The sequence below is a fragment of the Rhincodon typus genome, chromosome 3 (assembly GCF_021869965.1).
Source record: "Rhincodon typus isolate 14 chromosome 3, sRhiTyp1.1, whole genome shotgun sequence".
NCBI lineage: Eukaryota > Metazoa > Chordata > Chondrichthyes > Orectolobiformes > Rhincodontidae > Rhincodon > Rhincodon typus.
The window spans coordinates 99,075,683-99,098,374 of record NC_063334.1 but is presented as its reverse complement, the minus strand read 5'-3'; the positions used below and the strand labels follow the sequence as shown (position 1 = coordinate 99,098,374).

Sequence of the window (22,692 nt, the reverse complement as noted above, 5' to 3'; positions counted from 1 at the left end):
ACTCCTTAGGAGTTTTTTAAAATTTAAAATGATGTAGTTTTGAATAATATCCACAAATCTGAAATAACCAAGAGATGGTATTATCATTTGATTAAACAAGACAGTTAGTAGAGAACTACTCCCCTTCAATCATTATATTAATTCAAAGGCTGAAATTAAGAAACAATTCCAAAAATCTGGATGTGTAAGTTAAATGAATGGTTTTGCATTGTACTGGCCTCAGTGTACCAGCAATATCCTGCCCCCCACCCTTCCACATGAAAAACATCAGATTCTGCTGTTCCATATTTTTATCACATGCATCAAACTTCTACCAAAGCAATCCTGAATGCTCTGGTTAGGAAATAGTTAAAGGGTGATAGGTTTAACTTGATAAGTTATCTTGCTTTAGTTTAGAGCACCAAAATATACGACAGATAATATTCAGTCACGTAGGAAGTTATGGCTGCGCCGTTTCAAGGAAGTTGGACACGACAAGGTCAACCACAGTCAGAAGATCAGCTTATGCTCAGTTTGAAAATTAGTGCTTTTTTGCCAATTATTGTTTGAACTAGAATCTTGTATCAGATTATTTTCTGCAGGCCATTCCCTAAAGTGTACTTGAAGGTTTGCTCACAAAGCAAAGCTGAATTTAATTACTGTCACTGTGATCACATGTGCAGAGACCTCTATACATTGATGAAGGATTTTCTGAAGATTAGGTAGGAAGGTATTGGGGCACTGGGTCGAGTTAAACATTTAACTGTAACAACTTATGCAGGAGTGCCAAAATGAATAAAAGCACATGAATAATAAACGCATCTTGTGTGGATAATTTATTTATATACATTAATGCAGTGATATGGACAAGTGAAAAACTGGGTTCTTAAAGCCATGTTAGACTGCTGCACAGAACAGCTTTCTCAGAACAAACCTTCATCTCATTTTAAGTTAACATGAAAAATGATCAGTCCCCCACAATCCAAATGTGAGGACGGTCAGGAAAAGATCTTACTAACTGATTATAGTAACAATCATACCATGAGGATTCTGTTCCCATTGATCACAGTCCCATTCTGGCTCCCCTGGTCTACCAACATGTATTCCTGTAGATCTTGGTCAAAGTATACTTCAGCATGAAACTAAAGAAAACAGAAATTAGCATGTGAGGAAAATAAAACTACAAAGATCAGCATGCTATTATACTAAACAATACGGAAACGTGCTCTATAATAGGAAATAGAATGGTACTAAGAATATATCTGCAATTCCCAGGACTGTTAGGCTAGAGGTAGGCAATTAAAATCGCACTGAACAGTAAGTTCTGGGAAAAATCACATTTTATTATAGAGAACATACAAAGTATTCAACAACAAAACATGTTAAATCTGTCACATATTCAGATGTAAATTTTTTCTTTTTCACACATTCTATTTTCATCTTTTACAGTTTAATGTGATTTTATAACTAACCTTACTAACACCAATTTCAGCAATTTGAATTGTGTGGTCCATATCCTTCTCTCTGTCGAATATAAAGAATCCCATTAAAAAAGAAACAAACATTCCATTTGCTCTCTCCAGTGATGTGTAAACTCGATCCCAAAACTGCTTCCTTCTCTCATTCCACTATAGGTGGCAGCGTGGAACGTACTTTGGTGCAATAATGCCTAACTATTCAAAGACCTCCTTGGAGGCTTTATAGATTAATTTGAATTTGAATTAGGTTTATTGTCACATGTATTCATGAATACAGTGAAACGTTTACAAGTTGCCACTTATAGTGCCATTTTAGGTACAAGGGTACCTTGATACAGAATCATAGTAAGGAACATGTGCTGTAGGCATTCATTTCAATTAAGATTGTTAAATGTTAAGCGTTGTGTGAACAAATTTGCCTGAAAACAAAAAGGGTCTTATGGTGCAGTGGTGATGTGCCTGCCAGAAGGTCAGGCTTCAAGTTCCACCTTCTCCAGAAGGGTCTCATAATATGTCCAAACAGGTTGATAAAAAATAACAAGTCTCAAAGTGCTCAAATGTATATTAAACAAGTGAGGCATTTGTCAAGGTTCCACATGGTAAAATAGTTAAATAACATGCAATCCGGGGGAGCTAGCTAAATGGATACAAAATTGACTTGGAGGTAGAAGACAGAGGGTGGTGGTACAAGGTTGTTTTTTGGACTGCAGGCCTGTGACCAGCGGTGTGTCACAAGGATCGGTGCTGGGTCCACTGCTTTTTGTCATTTATATAAATTATTTGGATGTGATTATAGGAGGTATGGTTAGGAAGTTTGTAGATGACACCAAAGTAGTTGTAGTGGACAGGAGGAAGGTTATCTCAGAGTACAGTGGGACTTTGATCAGATGGGCCAATGAGCCAAGGAGTGGTAGGCGGAGTTTAATTTAGATAAACATGAGGTGTTGCATTTTGATAAGGCAAACCAGGGCAGGATTTATACACTTAATGGTTGGGTCCTGGGGAATGTCGCTAAACAAAAAGACCTATGGGTGCAGGTGCATAGTTCCTTGAAAGCGGAGTCGCAGATAGGCAGGGTGGTGAAGAAAGTGTTTGGCACGCTTGTCTTTATTGGTCAGTGCACTGAATACAGGAGTTGGGACGTCATGTTGCGGCTGTACAGGACATTGGTGAGGCCACTTTCACAATACTACATTCAATTCTGGTCTCCCTGCTATAGGAAGGATATTGTTAAATTTGAAAGAGCTAAGAAATTATTTTCAAGGACGTTGCCGGGATTGGAGGGTTTGAGCTATATGGAGAGGCTGAAAAGTTTGGGCTTTTTTCCCTGGAACATCGGAGGCTGAGGGGTGACCTTATAGAAGTTTACAAAATCATGAGGGTGCATAGCCAAGGTCTTTTTCCTAGGGTAGGAGAGTCCAAAACTACAGGGTACAGTTTTAAGGTGAGAGGGGAAACATTTAAAAGGGACCTGAGGGGTAAGTTTTTCATGCAGAGGGTGGTACGTGTATGGAACGAGCACCCAGAGGAAGTAGTGATTGGGTTTACAACATTTAAAAAGGTATCTGGATGGGTATATGAATAGGAAATGTTTAGAGGGATATGGACCAAATGCTGGTAAATGAGATTAGATCAGTTTAGGATAGCGGATGAGTTGGATTGAAGGGTCTGTTGCCATGCTGTATAACTCTATGACTATATAAGTGATGCCCATAGGGTCTATTCCCTTGAGAAATCTATCATTGGTGAGCTCAATAGTAAAGACAAGGACAAAATTATAAATATGCCAGACTTGTTCAAAATGGACAAACTGTACTGAAACCCCGTTGGTTTCTTGAACGAAACAAAAATACTGCATTTGATAATTCATATCCTTACACTGGCATTCAAGCCACCATATTTATATTTGTTCTATTCAACCATTATTTCAGGTCTTATCATAAAACTGCAATAGCTTTCTCTTGAAGGGAACTGAAATGGGGAAAAAACTAAGCAAACACACACAAAAAAACCCAATGAGCACCATGTGGCCAAGATCAGAGCTGATTGAATGAGAGGTAACTTCGTCAGTGGAAGATGAACTTGAGGAAGAAAATGATGAATAAGGGAAATTTGCTCATATATAGCAACTTGCTATATGAGCATAGGTAGGACCCTTTGCAGACAGTAATAATATGCTCTCCATCATAGTATATTTTAAAAGGTATTTGAATCAACAGCTTTGGAGCACGAACAATTTGCAACTTAAAATGATACAAATAAAATCACTTATAACTATGCCAAAGTTTTGCATGCAGTAGCAAAACGATGACAATATTTCAAGATGCATTTATTTAGCCATAAAGCACTTTGATGCACCCTGAAATCATAAAACGTTCTACACAAGTCTCTCTCTTTGCTGGAACTGGAAAACAAGCAGCTCTACCATTATCTGAATATTTGTGAAGCTATTAGATGCACTCCATTCTGAAGCAGACATTTTAGAAGTGGTGTATCGAAAAAGCTTGCAAATATAAAAAATGTAATTTAGAAAAAAACTAATAGTTGACCTTTTGACTATATTCTTGCTTAACTGGCATAGCAGCAACCAAGGTTTATAATATTATCTACGATACCTTCCAATTGTAGCTGACTTCACTGCAGTGATGATGAAGAGTGTACCGGGTTCAAGAACTGGTGATCGCACCACCATCACACGAATACATGGAGGCCACAGCTGACCTATACATTAGAAAGTAATATGGATTAGGACAGAAATTGATTACCTTAATGGTTTCAAAATCAAAACCTTCATAATAAACTTTATGGAAGTACAACACATTCATACTAGGTTCAAATTAAGAGTTTGTGATATTTTTCATCATAATCATATGAAGGTTCTGCATATTTAGCAAGACAAGGCTGCTGTACATTGAACTACAACAAAATATTGCAGATCTTAAAAAATAAGATTTCAAAACAAAATGTAAGAGTCAGGTCAGGCATATATGTAGTGTGTTCCAGGTGTATGTTCACTTTATTTCATTATCTAATACCCCTCCACTCTGACCGCTCCCATCCATCAAGGTGGTAATAAAGGGGAATATCATCCAAAAGGTGAATCTCAGGTAAATTACTGATGCGATAAATATGGCATTTCACAGCTTTCTACTGAGTATTTGATGTATAAACAAAAGGCACAATTCAGAATTATACACCCTGCTTTTCTGAGTTCCATTATAAGCAGTGGTGGAGCTCCTTTGTTATTCGCCTATAATGGAGGAAGAGTTTCACCGTCCTTAGTGACATTTGAGAAAATTGTAGTTTTAGAAATTTATTAAGTGATTCAGCAGAAAATATTGGAGTTATTGAAGCTAATAACAGATGTAACAGTGGCTCTGTGTGTTGTACTGAAAATGTATCTCAGTCAAGAAAAGGCAAAAGATGATATTTTTCACATAACTGCAAGATTTGAAAACTGTCCTGTACTTGGAAAAAGGTTGCAAATGTCCTGCATTGATATATATCAAGTATAACATAAAATTTTGTAATTATTAAAATATATTTTTCTTGAATGAGTGTGAACAAGCAATATTGATTCACATTATTCATGCCTCAGGGATATGAATAATCAACCACATGGTGGTGGATTAGGGTCACACGCAGGCCAGCCTGGGGTATTAGTGAACAAATCAGGATTTTGCATCAGTTTAACAGTATTTGTGGTCATTTTTCCCCCAAGTGCTGATTCACAATTCATCAAAGTTATTCCACCACATGCATGCTAGGATTTGAAACCCTGCTTAGCACTATAACAAGGCTCTCTGTCAAAGAGGTGAATATCTTCTAGAGGTGTGAGCACAGCCAGATTATACTAACCACTTGCACTATTGCGTTCACCACCAACACCAAATAAATGAAGTGTAAGTTACAGGCTGCATTCCTGTTTTATTTCCTTCTGATTTAAATGCCAGCTGCATAATCCGTGCAGAAGAATATTTAAACTTTCAACAAACAAAAACAGTACATTACCTTCGCAAATACCCAGAGTAACAACAATGCTGGAGATCCACGCAAGATTAGCAGCATTACACCACATTTGTACCAGTTGAATTTCCAAGTCATTTTTTTTGCTATTCGTTTGTGGGACATGGGTGTTGCTGGCTGGCCAGCATTTCTTGCCCATCCCTCGTTGTCCTTGGGAAGGTGGTGGTGAGCTGCCTTCTTGATCCGCTGCAGTCCTCCTGTGTGGGTTGACCCACAATGCTATTAGGGAGGGAATTCCAGGATTTTGACCCAGCGACAGTGAAGGAACGGCGATATATTTCCAAGTCAGGATGGTGAGGGACTTGGAGGGGATCTTGGAGGTGGTGTTGTTCCCATATATCTGATGCCCTTGTCCTTCTAGATGGAAGTGATCATGGGCTTGGAAGGTGCTGTCTGAGGATCTTTGGTGAATTTCTGCAGTGCATCTTGTAAATTATACACACTGGTCTACTGAGCGTCAGTGGTAAATGGAGTGAATGCTTGTGGATGTAGTGCCAATCAAGCGGGCTGCTTTGTCCTGGATGGTGTCAAGCTTCTTCAGTGTTGTTGGGGCTGCACTCATCCAGGCAAGTGGGGAGCATTCCATCACACTCCTGACTTGTGCCTTGTAGATGACGGACAGACTTTGAGGAGTCAGGAAGGAGTTACTTGCCACAGTATTCCTAGCTTCTGGCCTGCCCTTGCAGCCACTGTGTTAATGTGGTGAGTCCAGTTGAGTTTCTGGTCAATGGTAACCCCCAGGATGTTGATAGTGGGAGATTCAGTGATGGTAACACCATTGAATGTCAAGGGACAGTGGTTAGATTGTCTCTTATTGGTGATGATCATGGCCCGGCATTTGTGTGGCGCAAATGTCACTTGCCACTTGTCAGCCCAAGCCTGGATATTGTCCAGATCTTGTTGCATGTGAACATGGGCTGCTTCAGTGCCTGAGGAGTCACGAATGGTGAGGAACATTGTGCAATCATCGGCGAACATCCCCACTTCTGATCTTATGATGGAGGGAAGGTCATTGATGAAGCATCTGAAGATGGTTGGGCCAAGGACACTACTTAAAGGAACTCCTGCAAAGATGTCCTGGAGCTGAGATGATTGACCCCCAACAACAACGACCATATTCCTGTGTCAGGTATGACTCCAACCACTGGAGAGTTTGCCCCCTGATACCCACTGATTCCAGTTTTGCTAGGGCTCCTTGATGCCACCACACTCGGTCAAATGTAGCCTTGATATCAAGGTCTGTCACTCTCACCTCACCTCTGGAATTCAGCTCTTTTGTCCTTGTTTGAACCAAGGCTGTAATAAGATCAGGAGCTGAGTGGCCCTGGTGGAACGCAAACTGGGCGTCACTGAGCAGGTTGTTGCTGAGCAAGTGCTGCTTGATAGCATTGTTGATGAACTTTCCATCACTTTACTGATGATCGAGAGGAGACTGATGGGGTGGTAATTGGCCGGGTTGGATTTGTTCTGCTTTTTGAGTACAGGACATACTTGGGCAATTTTCCACATTGTCGGGTAGATGCCAGTGTTGTAACTGTACTGGAACAGCTTGGCGAGAGGAGCGGCAAGTTCTGGAGCACAAGTCTTCAGTACTATTGGTGGAATGTTGTCAGGGTCCATAGCATTTGCAGCAACCAGTGTCTCCAACCGTTTCTTGATATCGTGTAGCATGAATCAAATTGGCTCAAGATTGGTACCTGTAATGCTGGGGACCACTGGAGGAGGCTGAGAAGGATCATCCACTCGGCACTTCTAGCTGAAGTTGGATGCAAATTCTTCAGCCTTATCATCTTTTGCACTGATGTGCTGGGCTCTTCCGTCATTGAGATGGCAAGATTTGTGGAGCCTTCTCCTCCAGTCACTCAAGGTCCATGTGTGGCAGGAACTTCCAGAAGTAGAAGTCAATGCTGCGATTGCACTGGCACACCAAATGATGTGTGCAGAATGTAAGGGGCATGCACAGACGTGTGGCATTGACCATCACAAAGACTAATTTTCAATTTCAGATTTGATGATAATCTGAATTAACTGTCAACATGCTGCAGATAGGACTGCAGACACAGAGTGGACCTATTCCTGAAGTTTCATCACATGATCTCCTACCTCCTACAGCAGTTTCCTTTCTCCAATATTTTTATTATTTTTATAAGTAAAACAGATACCGAAAGTGAGCTTTTTCATTAAAGTAGTCACATGATTTTTCTCCTACACTACTAGAAAGTGTCCAGACAATTAATCTTTAATTTCTGGAGGTCCGGAAACAATATCTGCAGATTGACAACCTTAACTGTGGACCAACTGAAATCAATATTTGAATAAATTCCAGACCACAATTTTATGGTATAAATTTTGTTGTTTCCCAAGGAATTTATCAATTTGCTCACATAGCAAGTGATGCTAAGGTTGACACAGCTGTGTAATGTGCAAAGAACCTGCTCAAATATTTGATTCAAATTGTCTTTTTTTAAACCATACTCATTGCACTGGCAAGCAAATGCAGCTGTATAGAACAGTTAAGATGCATGCAGTCAAAAGCTACTACAGCAATCCTTTCAGAAAATATGAACCTTCAATCATTCAAACAAGGAAGGAAGAAAGGTCAAAACACATGTCAAATTGGAGATTGAAATGTATTCCAGATCAAGGTATAACGCAAAAATTAAATCTGCATGGCAAACACAAGTACATTGCATAGGCTATACATGCTGTTGAGAAACAATGGTTCAAAGAAACAGAATAAATGTTGTTTTATGCTTATAACAGAATCAGAGACTATTTCGAAGCCAATAATCCTTGCAAAGGTACAGAAAGATCACTTGCAGTTACTGAAATGCAGCCACTCCAAATGCATCAGCTTGGAGGGAGGTACTCTAGGTTCCAAGAAGCTGCCTGAACAGCCTACAAGGCTGAATGATTTCCAAGCACAAAACAAAATATGCATATTTTTCAGAACATGCATATTTCATGAATATGCATGGGCAAAGACCAAGCAACCTACGGAATACGTTAAATAATATTCAAAATTTTGAACACTGGAAAAAGGTAAACACTATAATTGTATTTATATTGTTTCAGATAAAGAAAGGCAAATGGCATGTTATCTGAATATCAGGATAGTCCTAATTATTTACGCTAATCTAGATGATCCAGGATACATGGGAGCAACATTACGTCTTCTGGACAGTATAGAGTAAGCAGCAGACAGGCACAGAGCTGCATCACATCAAGTAGATTGGAGGTGAAAATTTGCTTATTCCTATGTGATTAAAAGTATCCACACGCCTGAGCCACATCTGTGTAACTGTGACTTTTGCATCTGACTTTATACAAATTCAGGCATACAGTAAACCTGTCACTCACCATCCTCTTTCTCACTTTCATCTTGATCTTCACTTGACTCTTCTGTCTCTTCATCTGTAGGATGATCACTTTTATCCGAGTCTGTAATTTCTCCTTCTTCTGGCTCACTTCCAACTCCCACCTCTTCCTTCTTTTCCAATTTCGCTTCAACATCATCTTCATGAAAGATAGACCCATCATTTGGATTATGCTCATTGAGTGAGTCCTGTTCAATCTCCTCCACTACTGTTTTTTTTCGTTTGTTTGCTGGTTCTTCTGACAATATCTTGCTCTGTTCTGGGTCACAGCACCTGCAAATACTTGAAGCTTTTGGTACATCAGCTTCAGTGTCCTTAGAAGAAATAAAAACATCAAAATTTTAAGGGCCTGTCTTCCAAGTGTTTTTATGATTTTTGTCAATGACAAGTAACACTTCAAAACTTTAAAAAGGTCCCGATCCCTTGGAAATTTTGGAGTGAATTTAGAGACAGAGACAAGATTTCAACAACAAAGAATGATGCACAGAAATGACACTAACACGCCATCAACTACAAACATTTACTTCCTCCACTACTGATGCACAGTGGCAGCAGTGTGCATAGTTCACAAGACACAACGCAGTAACTCGCCAAACCTCCTTCAATAATACCTTCCAAACCAGGACCTGTACTGCACAGAACGACAAAGGCAACAGCAACACTAGAACACCACATGCAGATTTCCCTTCATCACACACCATCCTAAATTTAAACTATATTGCCATTCCTTCACAATTGTTGGTTCAAGCTCAAATTCTATCCTTAAAAACATCATGGGTGTACCCACACCACACGGACAACAGCAGTTCAAGACAGCAGTTCACCACCACTTCAAGGGCTTTTAGCGCCTTGCCAGCAAATGCCTATATCCTTACATCCCATGAATAAACAATAGAAAATTGAAAGTTATGGCAAAGTAAGTAAATATGAATAACAAAAAGAAATTCTCAGCTTAAAAGTCAAGTCAGAAAAACTAGAGACTCGTGATGTTCAAAAGCTTTATACCTAATTTTTAGGTCTTTAACAACAGGCATTTCCAATGCTTTTTTATTAGTTGTAAAGTCTGTTCTGAAAGCATGCTGCATCAACAAGTTAACTCATTTATTTGACTATTTTAGTATTCCAAGAACAGTAAACAGTTATTTCATCTGGAAAGGAAAATGGGTGCTTTGTATACAAGGATGCACTGAATTCATAAAAATAAGCCCAATAAATTGTGACACTCCTAATAACATATCCATACATATGTATGTAGAGAGAGGTTGTGATAATTCATCACATTTTATTGACAATAGTGTCCGACTTGTTGTGTATTTTCCACATTTTACTTTTTTGACACTGACACATGTTCTGGGTAGGTCTGTTTCATTCTGATTTATTTGTAACTATAGAGTTATTTGATCTGCAGCAGGGATCTGCTTAAGCCTTGCAACTGGAAGGAGTAGGCGAGTGTTGAACAAGACAGCAGTGCAGACTGTAATACAATAGTAATACAAGATGGCTGACAGCTTTCAAAAATATAAATCCATAATTTGAACAGGTTTTTGTTCTTAATTTAGAAAGAAAGATAGGTCACCAAGTGACAAATTGATCTAGCGTTTTTAAATTTTGGTATCCCGCTGGTACACAATTTTAAACAAAGGTAGCATGGCTAAACGACTTAAGACCAGTGTACTGCACAAGATGGACTAGGACCCAAGCTACCGAGAATGAGGCTGTTGCGAGAATAAAATGAGTTGAATGTGTAAATCTGGTCTCATTTGAATAAATGTTCTCCTCTCTCGATAATATAATTCTTCCAACTGTTTCAGCGATTATTAGGTAGCACCATGCAAGTAATTTACTAGACAATATGCTGAAGCAAAATATTGAGAAGTTGGAAATCTTGAAATTATTTGGCAGGTCCTAATTATTCTCTTTAACTTTGAGCTTAGGGTGATTCAGCTCTTTTGCAGCTATCTTCTGCGAAAGATCTGTTGTCAAATAAATATTTCCCATCCACCTCTGCCCAACCAAAACTCCACTTTACAAGGGAACATACACTTTGATTTGCCTATGTAAAATGAAATCATAACAGTAATTTTTAAGGTCCTTGAACTTTATTTACAGTCTTTCTTTAAAATCTCAGCAGTGGCTCTAAATTTTGGTCTCAAGAAGCCTTTAATAATTCTGTATACCTGCCTCAACAAATTTCACTGCATGAGATAACAAGGTGTAGAGCTGGATGAACACAGCAGGCCAAGCAGCATCAGAGGAGCAGGAAAGCTGACGTTTCGGGTCGAGATCCTTCTTCTCGACCCAAAACATCAGCTTTCCTGCTCCTCTGATGCTGCTTGGCCTGCTGTGTTCATCCAGCTCTACACCTTGTTATCTCAGATTCTCTAGCATCGGCAGTTCGTACTATCTTCACTGCATGAGACAGTTTTCATGATTTTTTTTTGGTTTCACATCAAGATTTCAATGCTGAACTCAAGATAAAGGTCAGCAAACAATAAGTAAGTAACAGAATAAGAATGCAGAGGGAGGGCTTTGCCTCAAAGATAGCATTACACACCTCTGCATAACACCTGTCACTAAGCGTTGTAATATTTAGGGTGTGGCACTTTCGAATTCCATTTGATGTGTATATATAATTAATGGTTTTAGTTCCATCAGTACCCATTTTAGGGCACTGTAGGAGAAATCTATTTCTTAGTAATTAGTCTACCTGTTGCTGATTCTGACCATCCCAAAGAAGAAATCTTCAATTTAGCCACTGATTCTGTCATTTGCAGCAGCTGAGGACAGGAGGAACAGAATCTAATGAGTAGCTGAACATTAAGAAAAACCAAAAGGCCCTGGCAGTATATTAGTCCATTAATGCTCATTGCCACAGGCACTGCAACATGGATTCTAGACCGCCTTAATTGAAAAGACAAATCACAGTTGGACAGACCCAGGCATTTCCTGGTGTTCGGCTACAGGAAGCATTGTTATTAGCCCTGAAGGAAGCTGCACACCTGTTCTTACCCCCAAAAAAAATTATCAACAAGGGAGTCAAGGGGACAGGCAAGAAAGTAGAGTTGAGGCCAAAAACAGATCAGGCAAGGTCTTTCAAAATGGCAGAGAAGGCTAAATTAAGGCTCAATGGTCTGAATGGCCTACTCCCGCTCCTATTTCTTGTGATCTTATAAAATGCCATACACATCCAAGAAAATAGCATACAATGGAAAAATTAAAAATACAAATAACTCCTTTAAAAGCTGAAATAAATAGTTACTGTGATCAAGTCTCAGTTTAGCATTAATGATTTTACGTGGCATGTACGAATCATCTCCAAAAGTTGCTAGCTGCTTTTTTACTCAAAAACGTTGTCCAGCAAAGGCACATCTGAAGACAGATGGGGAGAACTAAAATACGTTTTTGATTAAGTTCCTGCTGGCTATAATGTCATCAGGTTCAAACAATGATTGTGCAAAACTTAACTAAAAGTTGTTTAAATTGTTGTTCAAGTATGAGAACATGATTCTTACATTTAAGGTTTAGTGCTTACCGTGATTGCGGAAAGGAAAGACTGTGCAACCGTTAAGGGAGTAAGATGTGCAATCATGCTATGTTCAGGAGGAGACTGCCATTTATTTACTTTATCATAAGTTCACCATATTTCTTGTAAGGAATTCCTATCATCCGCAGCTTGTCCAGCACATGCTCACTCTTTATCTAATGACCATCTAGTGGCACTGTTGTTTGATAGAAAGCAGTGCATAATACTTTCCGAGATATTCCCACAGCTAGGCCATCTGAAACTTCATGACAAGTATCTGAAACAACTTATGGAATCCCTATCAACATCTTCGTAGGGTTACCATTGATCAAAAGTGAACTGGATCTGTCAAATATACGGTGGTTACAAGGACAGATCAAAAGATGGAAATTCTGCAAGTAACTCATGGTTTGATTGCCTGTCCACCACTTACAAAGCACAATTCAGGACTACGATGAGACTGACTTCAGTTGACTGAATAAATGCGACTCCAATAACACTCAAGAAGCTCAACACTACACAGGATAAAGCAGCCTGCTTAAATGATCTCACATCCACCATTTTAAATATCACTTCATTGACAATTGGTGCACAGTGACAGCTGTGTGCATGATTACAAAAAGTACTGCAGCGACTCAGCAAGGTTCAATAGTATCTTCCAAACCAACCACCACCACCACTTGGTAGGTCAAGGGCAGCAGGTACATTGGAACACAACCTACAGATTTCACTCCAAGTCAAATACTGTCCGGACTTGGAAAAATACCGTTTCATTTTGCTGTTTATGGTTCAAAATTCTGGAACTTCTCCCTAACAACACTGTGGGTGTGCCTACATCATATGAACAGTAGTGGTTTAAGGTGGCAGCTCACCATTATCTTCTCAAGGGAAAGTAGGAACGAGCAATAAATGTTTGCCTAGTTAACAAAGCCCACATCAATGAATTAATGAAATAAAATGCCAAAATGAGTTTAGAATTATACACAGTACAGGAGGCCCTTCAGTCTTGCAAATCCATAGCCATAAATCTGCTCTAGTCCCACATTCCAGCATTTGCTCCTCCTCCTGCCAATTACCTTAAAATTATGCCCCCTTCTTACTGACCCTTCAACTAAGGGAGGCAGATGCTTTTTATCCACCCTGTCCATGCCCCTCAATCTTACACACCTTTATTAAGTCCATTTCAGCCTTCTCTGCTCAGAAGAAAACAACCTGAGCTTATCCTCTCTTTATAGCGAAACTACTCCATTCCGGGCAACGTCCTGGTGAACCTCCTCTGCACTTCCACAGTACAATCACATTCATCCTATTGGGTGTTGACTGGAACTGCACATAGTATTCCAGATGTGGCCTAACCAAAGTTTTGTACAGCTCTAACAAAACCTCTCTGCTCTTATAATCCATATCACAACTGATAAAGGCAAGTGTCCCATATGCCTTCTTAACTATCCTATTAACTTGTCCTGCTGCCTTCAGACATCTGTGGACAAGCAACCCAAGATCCCTCTGCTCCTCTAAGCTTCCTCGTGTCCTGCCATCTATCTTGTCTCTTGCATCACTTCACAATTATCAGGGTTAAATTCCATGTGCCACTGATCTGCCCATCTGACCAATCTATCTATATCCTACTGTAACTTAAGACCTTCATTCTCACTGTTAACCATAGTCATATATAGCATGGTAGTGTACAGGAAACCACTTGGATCTTAAGAGTTTCTTCCTCTGACATGTAGTATGTGTGGGCTAAAGTGCACTTCAATATTAATTTCAGCTGCAGTAAGGATAACTAAATGCAAGATACCTTCTTCTCTTTCTTTGAAAGAAACTTTGCCATTCCTTTTCGTTTTTTCTTAACTTTTTTCTCCGTTTCAGTGGCAGGGTACGACAGCAGATCCACACGAGAATGAAATTGATACAGGCCACTCTCAGTGTCATAATAATAGTAAATTCCAGTGTTTGGGTCATAGTAGAGTTGGTTTGCCTTAGGAACATAAAAAGGTTTAGCCATAAATTCTTAATGTACGATTTATTTCCAAGCATAATATATAGTCACTCGGCAGTACAGAACTTGAGTATTGCTGAAAAAGATTTTTTGTTGAAGCTTTTCATCTCACACACAGGACAATTCACAATACGAAAATAAAGTGAAAATGACAATGTTCCCACCAATGTTCAAGGGTTTGTTTTTTAATATAAGACACACACACACACACACATAAGCTATACAGTGGACGCAAGGAAACTGAAACAAAGGACAGCTCACATCGTACTGATGCACAGTATGCTTCACTGCTGAATGCTAATAGGCAAGTCTATGTCTGGAAGTGAACACAACAGAAGCTTGTGATCCCAAATGAAAACTTCTGGTAATACTGGGGAGAACAATGGGTGTGTAAACTGTAGTCATACCAATACATCAAGTCGAATTAGCAGAGAACAAGCAACTTTTTTCTTCTGCTGGAAAGGGGCCAGAGGTAGTAAGAGAGAGAAAAAAAAAATTGAAGAGGGAATGTTTAAAGGATGAATATTAATTTAATTAACAATCAATTATTTTCTATTTACTTTTTATCTTTAGCATACCTCTCCTGAAAGTTTTGATCTACAGTTTCATGCTGGTTTGAGCTTTCGGACAGACAGCAAATTCTTATAATTGTGAAACAGCACAGCCCAACTGCTTCTTCCTTTGCGTAACATTCAAATACATGAATCCAAAAGTGCTTAGTGAATAACAATCTGTAATAGAATCTTGGCCAATTTTTTCCTCTCTAACCAAAGTTGCTGATCCCAACTGCAGTGTCATAACCCTAATTTACCAGCTTAGAAAACAGATTAAGGGTCAATTTTGCCAATCAGTCCTAGGACCTTTCTGGTATATATAATTCAGTTACTGTTGTAAGTCATTGAGCTATCAGAGAAATGCACTGGCACAATATTTAACAATGTTTTAAATTGTTATCTTTTGTTTTAAAATGGCCAATACATCTAAATTTGAAATTAAGTGGAGTTATGAATGTACAACAATCTGTTTTATTTAACAGTAGTGTTCAAAATTATAGGGGTTTTAATAGATACGTAAGAATAGTTCTTTTGGCAAGAAGATTAATGATTGGAGGACACAGATTTAAAATAATTGACCAAAACAGCCAGGGGTGACATGGAGAAATTAGCAAGCAATGAATTATTTAAGGAAGGTGGTAAGGAAAAGCTAGGGAAGTACAGACCGGTGGGCCTGACATCGATGGTGGGCAAGTTGTTGGAGGGAATCCTGAGGGACCAGATTTACCATATTTGGAAAGACAAGGATTGATTAGGGATAGTTAACATGGCTTTGTACATGGGAAATTGTGTCTCACTAACTTGATTGAATTTTTTGATGAAGTAATGAAGAGGATTGATGAGGACAGAGTTGTGAATGTGATCTATATGGATTTCAGTAAGGCTTTCAACAAGGTTCCTCGTGGGACACTGCTTAGCAAGGTTAGATTACATGGAATACAGGGAGAACTAGCCATTTTGATCCAGAACTGGCTCAAAGATAGAAGGCAGAGGTTGGTGGTGGAGGATTGCTTTTCAGAATGAAAGCCTGTGACCAGCAGTGTGCCACAAGGTTTGGTGCTGGGTCCACAGCTTTTTATCATTTATATAAATGAATCGGATATGAACATCGGAGGTATGGTTAGTAAGTTTGCAGACGATATTAAAATTGGAGGTGCAGTGGACAGCGAAGAAGGTTACCTCAGAGTACAATGGGATCTTGCTCAGATGGGCCAATGGGCTGAGGAGTGGCAGATGGAGTTTAACTTAGATAAATTAGACTAACTTAGCCGGAGAGGGTAGTGGAGTCGGCCTCATTAGGGGCATTTAAGCGGCTATTAGATAGGCACATGGACGATAGTATAAGGTAACGGTGGAGGTTAGATAGACCTTAGGTTTAGGGTAAAAGTTCGGCACAACGTTGTGGGCTGAAGGGCCTGTACTGTGCTGTACTTTTCTATGTTCTATGTTCTAAATGTCACGTGCTGCATTTTGGAAAGGCAAATCAGGGCAGGACTTACAAACTTAATGGTAAGGCCATGGGGAGCGATGCTGAACAAAGAGGCCTTGGAGTGCAGGTTCATAGTTCGTTAAAGGTGAAGTCACAGGTAGACAGGATAGTGAAGGCGGCGTTTGGTATGCTTACCTTTATTGATCAGTGCGTTGAGTACAGGGATTGGGAGGTCATGTTGCGGCTGTATAAGACATTGGTTAGGCCACTTTTGGAGTATTTTGTGCAATTCTGGTTTCCCTCTTACAGGGAGGATGTTGTGAAACTTGAAAGGGTTCAGAAAAGATTTACAAGGCTGCTGCCAGGGTTGGAGGGTTTGAGCTATAGGGAGAGACTGAATGGGCTGGGGCTATTTTCCCTGGAACGTCAGAGGCTGAGGGGTGACTTTACAGAGGTTTATAAGGTCATGAAGGGCATGGATATTGTAAATAGGCAAGGTCTTTTCCCTGGGATGGGGGATTCCAAAACTAGACGGCATAGGTTTAAGGTGAGAGGGGAAAGAAATAAAAGGGACCTGGGGTCAAATTTTTCCCGCAGAGTGTGGTGCATGTATGGAATGAGATGCCAGAGGAATTAGTGAAGGCTGGTACAATTACTACATTTAAAAGGCATCTGGATGGATATATGAATAGGAAGGGCTTATGGGCCAAATGTTGGCAAATGGGACTAGATTTGCATAGAAAATCTGGTCAGCAATGACGAGTTGGACCGAAGGATTTGTTTCCGTGCTGTATAACTCTAAGACTCTAATTACAATGCAGTGGAGTTGGACTAATTCAAAGAACAGGCGAGATGTGTCAAGAGGTCTCTTTTTGGTTGTATAATTCTTTTCAATTTGGAAGCATTTTTCTAAGCTTACCTTAATTGTTGTTATTGAGTCTACTTCGATGACCACTTACATTGCATTATATATTCTGATTTCTCTCTTTGTATAAATACTTATAATCTCACATCAACCACCATTCAATTTGCTTCTAATTTTTGAAATGTACTAGTCAGTAGAAATAAATCGCTCATTATTAATCCTTTCAAAAATCTTTCAATTTTCACAAATTTAAATCAATTCTGCCATTGACTTTCTTTGTTGCAGTGAATACAGTCATGATTTATTCAGTTCTTCAATTTAACAAACCTTCTATCCTCAAATCATACTACAAAATTAAATGTCTTTATTACGATTCCAATACACTTCTCTTTTATAAAAGTGCTGTCCAAAACCAGTCATCATTCATAATGCGTCTAGCCAATATTTTGTGCTAATTTATCATTATTTCATCACTTTCAAAAACTATACCTTCATGATAAAACACAGTCCAATAATAGTTCAGGTATGTAAAAAAACCTGCTTATTACAAATAAAAGTTAATAATGAAACAAAAAGCTAATTTAAGAATAAGAGGTAGCAATGCATATTACCGAATCATAGTAGTAGCCAGTACTGTAATCGTAATACATCCCACTGCTTTCATCGTAGGTGAAGCCTGTCTGTGACATGGCAGCTTCTGCAGTAGCACGCAAACTGTCTGCCAATGATGTATTCTCCAAGTCCTTGAAAGACCAGATAAAATAGTTTTAGATTAAATAAATATATGTATTGATGCATTTAACCTTTGGATCACCAAATGTGGTGAACTCGTGCATTTTATTTTAGCTTTATCACTAAGGGATCAGGGTTTTATTTTGAGTAAAGTACAATCATTTGTCAAAAGAGGAAACATTAGGAGTAATGGTTCAAATGATAGCAAAGATGTTGTTTCTGACAAGGAGAATATATGGAATTACTAATGTGGAGAGAGGATTCCATTGTGTGGGTCCTGGGCAGCTAACAGCACAGTGGCTGATATGAGAAAAGTAGTGGAGAGTTCCAGAAATACTGTGAGGGACTTCAGAAGACACATAGAGCCAAGGACCATAAAAGCATTTGAACGCAAGGATAAAAATTTTAAATGAGGAGGGAAGTCAATAGGAGTGATAGATGAGTAAAGCTTTGCAGAATAAGGAACAGGATTTACAAAGGAATAATGGCCATTTTGAAAGTGATAGTGATCATATTTGAGCACAGAAAACCATTTACCCAACCAATAATTGCTACAGTAGGTTAGGGTCAACTATGATAAAGCGTGCAGATAAGGAAGCATTTGCTTAAAAACTATTTAGATATGTCAATGATCATTGTGCCACAATTAAAAGAATTGTCCCCATAACAATTCGCCTGTAGCTCAAATACAATGTTCTGTGCAAGTGCATTCTGGAAATCCTGACATTTCACTTGGGGACCAGCCATCATGTAACAAAAGGTGGAATAGGTAGACCCAAAAATGACATTATACGCAAGCCTCATTAAAATCTAAAACAGATGGTAATCAACTAGAACAGATCCCTCAACAGCGCCACATCATTTGACCTGTGAACTCTAAATGCACTGTATATTAATTTAAAATGAACACTAACAGTTTCCACTATTTAAATGCATTCATTTTTAAAGGTGGACTTGGCATTTTTTTTTAAGGAAGTTAGATTTATTGACGGTTAATACAGTTATAGCTCTATCACTTAGCCGTTTACTACCAAATTTTTCCACAGACCTCCAGCCAGAGCACTATCCCTGCCACTACCTGCCAATCTTTGCTCTGACTATAGTGATTAGAATTCTGCCAAGTGCTGTCAAGGATTTGCAGGAGGAAGAGGAATTCATGCACAGGGAAGGCAGGAAGATGCACTTGCACAGGTATTTACCAGCTAAAACAACCAGTTTCAGACACTGGCAAAATAATTAACTCATATCTTAGATGCTCCACTATTTCATGAAGAAGGCTGTGACAACTATGCAGTCTGATTTGCAGAGCTAAGGTGCAAGACATAGTGCTATCAGTTGTGCTGCTGTTTATGTATTATTTCATTCAAGTATTAATACTGAAGTACTTGTTCTCTGCTAATCCCATTTCAGATGTACAGGTATGCCAGTTATTTACACACCCATTATTCTCCATCAGTAAGAAATATCTTGCTTTTGTTTGTTTATTTTTCAATTTTAAGTTGCCAGAATTTCCAATTTGTCCCGAGAAATGAACCAGCAAATTGCTGTCAACTATTTTGTTAAATTGAAGCAGTGTATGCATCGTCTTTTCATCTGCAAATAACAGGTCTCTGTATTAAACAATCAGCACTTTCTTCTCATGCAGTATACATTTTGGATTTCTACTTGAACTGGTACTTCTTACAAATTGTCCTGATGGGCGCAGATGGAAAGCAATACTCATATGCTAATTAGAAGCAATATTTTTAACCTCGACTCTGGTTCAAATCATGACATACTATACTTACCTCTGCATTTTCAGTGTAATGGTCTCCATATCCATCCAAGTGCGTTGATTTCTCAGGATATCCTATGTACTGGTAACTGTCTACTTGGACATTTTCTGTTTGAGCCTGTTCTATGTACTGATGGCTCTCTGTGTGAGCCTGTTCAGTATAACTGATTGTACGTGCTTGTGTTTGAAACTGAGTAGAGGCCTCAATTACATTCTGAACTTTTCCACAAGCTCCACGAATTTCGAACCTTGATAAATCGCTCCTGCCATTTTGATCACTATTCAAGTGGTAATGAAAATCCAGAGCTCCATACTGGAAATAGTCTAGGAAACAGAAAGACAAAGTATTGTAATGAGATTTAGATGCTATCATTTCTACAATGTCTAATTTGAGTCATTTCACTATCTTTCCCAAAGAGAATTATGCTACAATTTTCTTTAGAAAAAAAGTGTTAACATTGCAAGCACATCTGGAGTTGCCAGAAAAAAGTGTGACCCAATTCTGGGAATTATCTCCAATACTTTTATAAATGGATCAAATTGCTATCAGCTGATAAATAAGCTATGAAATTAGGAAAGCTGCAGATAAAAAAAACTGTCTGCTAACAGTCTTATTTTCTCCGGACAATTCTCAACATCTACCTTTATAATGAGGGGAAATGCAAACATCGGTCTGAACTCCAGTATCAACTGTGCCAATTTCTTCCTTGTCTCCTTCTTGGACTTTTTCAGTCAGATCTTTAACCTGTAGACATGGGACAAGGTGTTACTTCTTTGCAGATCACAAAACTACTTTTAAAAAAAATCATTGTTGATCAAAAACACCAGTTACATAGAATTTACTGGCATAGAGACAGCCCATTCGGCTCAAACAGTCTCTGTAATAGTTCATGTTCCAATATAAGCCTCTTCTCATTAGTGCTCAGGACGACCTTTTATTCCTTTCTTCACCATGTGGTTACCTAGCTTCCTTTAAATGGAATATTTATAATTATCTCAAAACGGCAACATCCTCCAACCACTCAGCAATAATAGTCACTAATGCATGAAAAATACATCAATAATGTAGTATAGTGATGTACTTGTCAACTAAAAAAAAAAGGATATGATAGCATGCAGTGTTAAGTGGGAAAGACTTCAAATAGATCTTGCAACTCAAGAGCAGGCATCCATAAGGTGCTGTGAGCCATCAACAGCAGCAGAATTATACTTCAATAAAATGTGCAAACTCACAGTCCGGCATATCCCACACTCTACTATTACAATCAAGCCAGAGGTTCAACCCTTTTCAAAGGAGAGAGCAGGAGCGCACACCAGAAGTAGAACCAGGCAAATCTAAAGATGACATATCAACTTGGTGAAATCACCAAACAGAACTACCAGCACGCCCAACAGCTTAAGCAGCAAGTGAAAGACAGAGCTAAACAATTCCACAATCAATAGATCAGATCTAAGCTCTGCAGTCCTGAAGGATGGTGGATAATTAAACAACTCACTGGCAGAAGAGCAAAAGACAAGGCTGAAGAATTTGCAATAATCTTCAGTCAGAAGTGCCAAGTTGCCGATCCATCTTGGCAAGATTGATAACCAGAGAGAACAGATTTAAGGCAATTGGTATAAGTAGCAACGGTAACACAAAGAAAACCTATTGAAAAAGTGTTTAGGATCTGGAATGCACAGTCCAAAAATGTGAGGGAGGCAGAGTCAATTGAGGAATTCAAAAGGGAAATTAATCAATATCTAGGAAGCAAATTTTGCATAGCAATGAGGAAAAGACAAAAGGAGATGATGCAAGGTGTCAGAGGGCTAGCATGGGCATGACATGTTGAATGGCCTCTTCCTGTGTTGTAATCACTATGATGAACTCCAGATATAAAACAGTTGTTTAGTATATCTCATTTAAACTTTTATTGCATAAAATATTTTTAATCTAACACATATTTGATTTAAATTTTGTTGCATGTTATTTTTCGACAAATGATTACCTGCTTGCGAAGATTTTCATTGCAGCTCTCTCTGTGACTTTGTTCTTGCTGCAAAGCGTAAATCTGACTTTTACAAGACGTTAACTCTTCTTCCAAATTTCTCACCTTCTGCCTTAGATCATGAAGTTCAGAGTCAGGATCTGAATGTACATCCCCATCTATGGTTGCCATATTATAACCATAACCTGCACCAATCAGAACAAAGCATCCATTTGAAAAACAACACTGCCTTATTTAATGCTGTTCATGACCACTGAACATTTCAAAACACGTCACAACATGTCACAACAAAGTGTAGTCACTATTGCAATAAAGAAAAAATGATGCCAAATATGAATAATGGCCATTTTTTTTCTGAGATGTTGACTGAGGGATAAATATTGACCAGATTAATAGGGAACTCTGCTATTCTGCTTCAAAATAGTTCCATGGAATCTTTTACATCCACCTGAGCAGGCAGATAAGTCATCAGTTGAATGTCTTGAAACAGTATCTTGTGCAACATTTTCACTAAGTGCCAGCCATCATTTTTTGTACTCAAGTCCCAGACTGGAGCTCAAACCTGGTTCCTCATGATCAAGAGACGGATGCTATTAACTGAGTCGCATCAGACGCACATTTCACTAGATTTTACAATAATTACAATGATCACATTAATTAAAATAGAATCAGATTTAATATAAAGACAGATGATGATATAATGGGCCAAGTGACCACTTTCTGTAATTATAAACTTTCTCTAATAGGTGAGTAGTTCATAAGAGTGTGCAGGAAAAATCCTTGCCATATTTAGTCCAAGTGTTCTACCACTCTGACTTAAAAAGTTGGTACAGAATTAACAGTCAGAAATAACTTGATTTCCCAACCAAAAAAAACCTGCCCCATTAAAAAGTGAACAGCGTTTTCCACAGCACTTAAAGGAGCCATATTCAATGATATCTAATTAGCCATTAATTGCTAACACTGGA

The 22,692-nt window shown here is 38.7% G+C and overlaps 1 protein-coding gene across 1 annotated transcript in view; it reads right to left on the bottom strand.

Annotated features, from left to right (window-relative positions):
- The window catches only part of aggf1 (angiogenic factor with G patch and FHA domains 1), a 35,163-nt gene extending 13,143 nt beyond the window's left edge, over window positions 1–22,020 (bottom strand). Inside the window, exons 1-9 of the mRNA XM_048619346.1 lie at window positions 21,725–22,020; window positions 20,382–20,484; window positions 19,753–20,063; window positions 17,845–17,976; window positions 14,185–14,364; window positions 8,844–9,174; window positions 4,073–4,178; window positions 1,452–1,503; window positions 1,020–1,121 (exon numbers count right to left, since the gene is read on the bottom strand). Coding sequence (XP_048475303.1) covers window positions 1,020–1,121; window positions 1,452–1,503; window positions 4,073–4,178; window positions 8,844–9,174; window positions 14,185–14,364; window positions 17,845–17,976; window positions 19,753–20,063; window positions 20,382–20,484; window positions 21,725–21,895 — 1,488 coding nt within the window. The 5' untranslated portion in view covers window positions 21,896–22,020. The remainder of the gene's footprint in view (window positions 1–1,019; window positions 1,122–1,451; window positions 1,504–4,072; window positions 4,179–8,843; window positions 9,175–14,184; window positions 14,365–17,844; window positions 17,977–19,752; window positions 20,064–20,381; window positions 20,485–21,724) is intronic.
- Between the last annotated feature and the right edge of the window lie 672 nt (window positions 22,021–22,692).